This window comes from Nicotiana tomentosiformis, chromosome 10 (genome assembly GCF_000390325.3).
Source record: "Nicotiana tomentosiformis chromosome 10, ASM39032v3, whole genome shotgun sequence".
Classification (NCBI taxonomy): domain Eukaryota; kingdom Viridiplantae; phylum Streptophyta; class Magnoliopsida; order Solanales; family Solanaceae; genus Nicotiana; species Nicotiana tomentosiformis.
This window is the reverse complement of record NC_090821.1, coordinates 66,280,045-66,287,360: the sequence shown is the minus strand read 5'-3', so window position 1 is coordinate 66,287,360 and position 7,316 is coordinate 66,280,045. Positions and strand designations below refer to the sequence as shown.

General features: G+C 43.8%; 1 protein-coding gene across 1 annotated transcript; it reads right to left on the bottom strand.

Moving 5' to 3' along the window:
- Positions 1–6,556: 6,556 nt before the first annotated feature.
- LOC138900324 (uncharacterized) lies at positions 6,557–7,075 on the bottom strand. The gene has a single exon (XM_070187051.1). The coding sequence runs from the start codon at positions 7,073–7,075 to the stop codon at positions 6,557–6,559; it is 519 nt and encodes a 172-aa protein (XP_070043152.1).
- Positions 7,076–7,316: the final 241 nt, after the last annotated feature.

The window sequence follows — 7,316 nt, the reverse complement described above, 5'->3', positions numbered from 1 at the left end:
CAAGTACTGGTGGAGCTGCTGGTGCTGTCTCCATCAGAAGGACAAGGGGAATATCCCCAGCCGATGCAAGCTTGGCCACCTCGGTGCTCAATCTTTCCACTGATTTCTTTGATGCCTGAGATTTCCACATCTTCTTCACCTGTTTGCCCAACTCCTCAATATCTCTCCCGTGTGCCACCACTGTATCCATTATAGTCTTCTGATTTTCCAGGATCTTCTTCAATGTTTCCTCTACTGACAGAGGTACCTGAGATGTTGCTGGGGTACAGGACTATGCTGCAACATCACTGGATATGTCAGACAACTTTGAAGTAGCTGTCTACATCTAGTTGTTGAGACTCTCTAATGTCTGGAAGACTCGCAGCGCAGTGAGTGGATACGTGGAAGAGGCAGGTGCTGGCACTGATGTAGATGGTCTAGCTGGTGTAGGGGGTGGCATGTAAGCTGTCTCGGATGAAGGACCGACTGTTATGAAAGGCATGGCAGCTGTAGAAGGCTCAACAGCTAAATCTGTAACCACCACCGTTGGCTCATCAGACTGGCCACCGGTGGTAGTTGCCTTACCCTTGAACTTTGGGTTTCCCGGACCTTGCAAAGAGTACCATGAGAAGGGTTTTTTAGCCTGCACCTTTTGATCAAAGCTCCTCGGCTCCACCTTTGCATCCGTGAGGTATGCTGTGAGTGTGTTGGGATATGGATAGGAACTTTCACCTCTTTGGACCACCAATGACATATTGGCCGACATGATGGCACCCACATTTATTGGGTACCCGGCCATGATGGATGCCATCAAAACTGCTCGGGGGGGGGGGAAATATTGTTTTCATTCCGGCTCGGGTCTAAGCAGCTGGACACAAAAGTTTGCCACCCTTTTGCTTTAAAATTTAGGGTGGCCCGAGCAATGGGAACCCCCTCTGTGATCCACGGTGGTGGTGGTCTTAGAGCTTCCAATATATCTACTAGCCATGGGTGGATTGCATCACCCTTAGAGAGCTTTTCCAAGTACTGTACCGGTTCTAACTCCTCGAATCCCAAGTACTGGTTCAGAGTGCCCTGATCGAATCTTACTTTCAAATTCCGCACTTTGGTAACTTTGGTACCCTTCTTGATGTGTGCCGCATTGTCATAGAATTCTCGTACCTAGTGCTCCTTGGCATCCATGACACTCTTAGTGAACCACAGCCACCCCTAGCGCTCCCTGAACTGCCTAAGGACATTCGGATTGTATTTATCCAAATCCTTCAGTAAGAATTATCGCTCAAGTGTGAGCGATCTCTGGGGCCACCACTCTCTGAACCTGGTGAAAGTTGCTAAGCTCACAAACCTGTCTTCCCACATCTCCTTCTTTTTCGACCTCTCAAGGCCGCCCACTCCAGTGTCACCTCCTCTACCATCATCAGTAAAATCATCATCATCAGTATCATCTAAATCAATTGGTGCAGGAGGAGTGTGTGTAGAGAAGGGCTCTGAACCCTGGTTACCGGCATCTGAACCCTCAGAAGAACTTGTTGAAGTAGAGGGTTCGTCATGGAGTTAGTATCTCCCTAGGAAGTATGATGGTTGGGACTGGGCCTCAAGCTGTTCTCCCATTGAGTGACCTTCGGAGGCTTCCCTAGATGGGACATATGAGCTTGATTCAGAAGGCTTTGTGGCCCTTCCTCTCCCCGTGGTTTTCTTTTTTGCTAAAGTTTTATTTTGCACCCCTAAAGGTTGAGTTCCTTTGCTCCGGCCTCGGGAGGGTTCACCTATCCCTTTAGATTTATCTCCTCTACCTCGTGAACGAACCATTGTTTGCAATATGAGGCACATAAGTCAGTTAGAGCTCAAAACAGTGTACACGGATGCATAATAGTTGCAGGAAAACATATTGCAGAAGAGGCAGTGCGGAGCGCACAATTTTGAGTGCGGCCACAGACTTCCATGTGCGAACCGCACAATTTTGAAGTACGGTGGCATATCCTGAAGTGCGAACCACACAATTTCGAGTGCGGCCGCACAATCCTAATTCCAGAACACTGATTCTCAGGGGTTCCAAAGTGCAGTCACACACATTTTTATGCGGACCGCATAATTTTGAGTGCAGTCAGGACTTTTCATGTAACATTTAGCCCTATGTTTAAGATATGCAGACCGCACAAATTTGTGTGTGGCCGCACAATTTTGAAATTACGTAGCACTGAGTCAGTGTTTTGCAAAGTTTGCATAATTTAAGCATGGTATTTGCAATTAGACATGATTAACGATCTACCCAGACCCCAATGAACATATATGATATTACCCACATGATTTTAACCACACAAGACTAATAATTGATATTTTAGGTCTATAAATAACTATACCACAAAAGAACAAAAACTAAAAGAAATTGAAAAATCTAAAGATGTAATGAACATACAAGTTATTAAGGATGCACGTAAGAATCTACACTAATGAAATGAAGGAAGATTGTGAACTAATTGAACGTGCACTGTGTGTGCTTAGGGTTCAAGAACCCAGAGTGTAAAGTTGTGAATAATGCATTGAGGTTCTATTTATAGGTTGACCAAGTCGATCCAAACCTATGGTGAGTGCGGCCGCACAATTTTGAGTGAGGACTGCACTCTTTACCCGGACCGTGATGCAACTCTGCGGTCCGCACAAAAGTGAGTGCGTCCACAGAATTTATACGGACCGCACAATTTTGTGTGTGGCCACAAATTGGCTATGAATTTTGACGGGCCAACTTCAGAAAACTTGCAATTTTAGTCTTCCAGTTGTGCGCCCTCACACAGAATTGTGTGGCTGCAGAGTGATTTCTACTGTTGCCTCTAGAATTATGCGGTCCGCACAATTAGTGTGTGGTCCGCACATTTTCAACACTTAGCCAAATTTTTTTTATGACACAGTCCCTGTAATGTACATCCATTCCTGCATACACTTCAAAACTAGTTAGAACAAAACAAATCCTATCTAATGAAAAAGAAAAAGAAAAAGTCACATGGGTTTCCTCTTAAGAAGTGCCTGATTTAGCGTCGCGGGTTACCATCAATCACTTGGAATGAATCAATGCCACAAAGTGGCCATCATCAACCTTGCCAAGATAATGTTTCACCCGGTGACCATTGACTCTAAACACTTCATCATTATTGTTTTTCAAGTCTAATGCACCAAAGGGTGTCACATGCACAACCTCAAATGGACCATTCCACTTGGACTTCAACTTTTCCGGAAACATCCACTACCGAGAATTGAACAATAGCATAAGATCGCCTTCTTTGAACTCCTTGTTCCGGATGTAGTTGTCATAGAGGTACTTCATCTTGTCCTTGTACAAGGACGAACTTGAATATGCATGGAACCGGAATTCATCAAGCTCATTCAATTGTGTCACCCTTAAGTTGGTGGCGACATCCCATTTAAGATTAAGCTTCTTCAATGCCCACATAGCCTTGTGCTCAAGTTCCAACGGTAGGTGACAAGCTTTTGTGAACACTAACCGATACGGATACATACCAATTGGTGTTTTGTAAGCCATCCTATAAGCCCAAAGAGCATCATCAAGTTTCTTCGACCAATCTGTCCGGTTGGCATTCACGGTCTTTGACAAAATACTCTTGATCTCCCTGTTGGAGACTTCAACTTGTCCACTTGCTTGAGGGTGATAGGGAGTTGACACTTTGTGAGTGACACCATATTTTGTGAGTAAGGTATCAAAATCTTTGTTGCAAAAGTGCGATCCCCAATCACTAATAATGGCCCTTGGAGTACCAAACCTTGTGAAGATGTTCTTTTTCAAAAATGCCACCACACTCCTCGCTTCATTGTTTGGCAAAGAAACATCCTCAACCCATTTAGACACATAATCAACCGTGACTAGAATGTAGGTGTTCCCACACGAGCTAACAAACGGACCCATGAAATCAATATCCCACACATCGAAAATATCTATCTCCAAAATGGTGGTGAGAGGCATTTTGTTCTTCTTTAATATTCCACCGGCCCTTTGGCATTCATCACAACGCTTGACAAGTTCACTAGCATCCTTGTAGAGAGTAAGCCAATAGAATCCACAACTCAACACTTTTTCCGCCGTTCTTGCTCTACAATGGTAACTACCATACAGTGAAGAGTGGCAAGCCTCTAGAATTCCTATTTGTTCCTCCTCCGGCAAACATCTTCGAATCACACCATCGGTATAAATCCGGAAAAGGTATGGCTCATTCCAATAATAGTCAAGGCAATCCTGTTTGAGTTTCTTCCTTTGGTTTGAAGAGAACTCATTTGGTACAATTCCACTCACAAGATAATTTGCTAAATCAGTGAACCATGGCATCTCGGTCATTGAAATGGAAAAAAGTTGCTCGTCGGGCAAGGAATCATTGATCTCAAAGCCGTTATGTGGCCTCCCCTCCTCCTCCAATCGAGATAAGTGATCCGCCACTTGGTTTTCACTACCTTTTTGGTCTTGGATTTCTTGATCGAACTCTTGCAAAAGAAGCACCCACCGCATTAGTCTTGCCTTAGAATCTTTCTTGCTCATCAAATATCGAAGCGTCGCATGGTCGGTGTGTACAATCACCTTTGTACCCATCAAGTACGGGCGGAACTTCTCCATAGCAAAGACAACAGCAAGGAGCTCTTTTTCGGTCACTATGTAATTGACTTGGGCATCATTCATGGTCTTACTAGCATAGTAGACCGGATGGAAGATTTTGTTGATACGTTGCCCTAACACAGCTCCAACCGCCACATCACTTGCATCACACATGAGCTCGAAAGGAAAGCTCCAATCCGGTGCGGTGATAATAGGAGTAGTAGTCAACTTGAACTTAAACAATTTTAATGCCTTCATACAATCTTCGTTGAAATGGAACTTGGCATCCTTCTCCAAAAGTTTGCACAAGGGGTTTACCACCTTAGAAAAGTCCTTGATGAATCAGCGATAAAATCCCGCATGACCCAAAAAGCTCCTCACTCCCTTCACGGATGTAGGGGAGGGAGTTTGGAGATCACTTCAATTTTGGATTTATCAACCTCAATACCATGCTTCGAAATCTTGTGACCGAGGACAATGCCTTCCTCGACCATGAAGTGACATTTCTCCCAATTCAAAACCAACTTTGTTTCCTCACATCTTGCCAAGACCTTGTCTAAGTTGTCCAAGCACTCATCAAAATAATTCCCCACCACGGAAAAATCATCCATAAAATCCTCAAGAAAATCCTCCACCATATCGATGAAGATGACAATCATACACCTTTGAAAAGTTGTCGGTGCATTGCATAACCCAAATGGCATCCGCGAGAATGCGAAAGTACCATAGGGACAAGTGAAAGTAATCTTCTCTTGGTCCTCAGGAGCAATAAGAATTTGATTGTAGCCGGAATATTAATCAAGGAAAAAATAAAATGCACGTCCGGCCAACCTATCAAGCATTTGATCAAGAAATGGAAGCAGAAAATGACCTTTTCCAGTGACTTTGTTGAGCTTACTATAGTCCATGCACACTCTCCACCCAGTGATAGTTCTTGTGGGGATCAATTCATTCTTGTCATTTGTTATCACAGTCATGCCCCCTTTCTTTGGGACACATTGCACTAGAGAGGTTCACGAGCTATCGAAAATGGGGTAAACAACCCCGGCATCCAACCATTTTATGATCTCCTTCTTCACTACATCTTGCATTGCTTCATTTAATCTTTTTTGATGTTCAACGAAGGGTTTGGCATCCTCCTACAAAATAATCTTGTGCATGCAAAAGGCGGGGGCTTATACCCCGAATATCTGCCAATGTCCATCCTATAACTTTCTTCTTCTTTTGGAGCACCGCCAAAGTAGAATCTACCTGCACGTTAGTCAAGCAAGAGGAAAGAATAACAGGTAAAGTAGAACATGGGCCAAGAAACTCATACCTGAGATGTGAAGGCAAAGAATTTAACTCCAACGTAGGAGGCTCCTCGATTGAGGGCTTTGTTGGAGGAGTCTTCCGGTTCTCAAGATCTAAGGACAATTTTCGGGGTTCATAAGTATACGACCCCACTTCTTGTAATGTATTTACCCATTCCACAAAGCCTTCCTTCTCATCATCATCATGATTAAGCAATACGACTTCCAAGATATCCTCAACATTCATCATAGCACTGGCATCATCAATAATCACTTCGGTCACTAAGTCCACAAATGAACATACTTCATTGCTATTTGGTTGCCTCAGCGATTTGCACACATGGAAAATCACCTTTTCATTGCCCACCCAGAAGGTGAGCTCACCGGCTTCCACATCAACAAGAGCCTTCCCCGTAGAAAGAAAAGGTCTACCAAAAATAATAGGCACCTCATAGTCCACCTCGCAATTAAGAATCACAAAGTCCGCTAGGAGGATGAACTTATCAACACGAACCAACACATCATCAATAATACCCAATGGTCTCTTCATAGCCCGATCCGCCATTTACAACCTCATAGATGTGGTCCTTGGTTGCCCGATTCCCAAAGCTTTGAAAATTGAGTAGGGCATCAAGTTGATACTTTCCCCCAAATCATATAGAACTTTGGCAAAATCGGCGCTCCCAATAATTCAATGGATTGTGAAAGCGCCGGGATCTTCCAATTTCGGAGCCATTGAGTGCACAATAGCACTCACTTGATGTGTCATCTTGATATTTTGACAATTCATTGATCTTTTCTTTGTCACCAAATCCCTCGTGAACTTTGCATAACCAGGCATTTTTTCCAATGCCTCAACCAACGACACATTAATGGACAAACTTTTCATCATGTCAATAAACTTCTTGCATTGGTTCTCACTATTTTGGTTTGCGAGCCTTTGAGGGTATGTAGGAAGAGGCCTTGGCATTGGTGCATTGGCCTTTGGCACTACTGGTTCCGGTATGTTAATCACGTGCTCCCTAGACGGGTTCACTTCTTCTTGGGTCTCCTCCACACTTTCATCAATATCAATTCCCACTTCTTCATTAGCTTGAACCACATTACTTGGAGTCTCATCTTCTTGAACCAACACATCATCATCCACAATTCTTCTTTGATTTGAGGTGGTTGCATCTCCACCTCTTCCACTCCTTGTTGTTACGGCCATGGCATTGTCCCGTGTTGTTCCCACCCTTCAGGTTCACCACTGTATCCCTAGGTAGTGTCCCCTTAGGACGAGTGTTTAAAGATTGTGAGATTTTCCCCAATTGAACTTCCAAATTGCGGATTGAAGTGTTGTGAGAGGCTAATTGAGCATCGAAGTTGGAATTTTTCTCCATCATTTGCTTGAACATATTTTGAATTCTACCCATCTCATTGCTAGAAGAGCTCGGCCCTTGGGAAGGAAA

What these genes read in the sequence shown, in the direction of transcription:
- LOC138900324 (XM_070187051.1), bottom strand. Translation starts at nt 7,075, where the DNA reads ATGGCCGTAACAACAAGGAGTGGAAGAGGTGGAGATGCAACCACCTCA.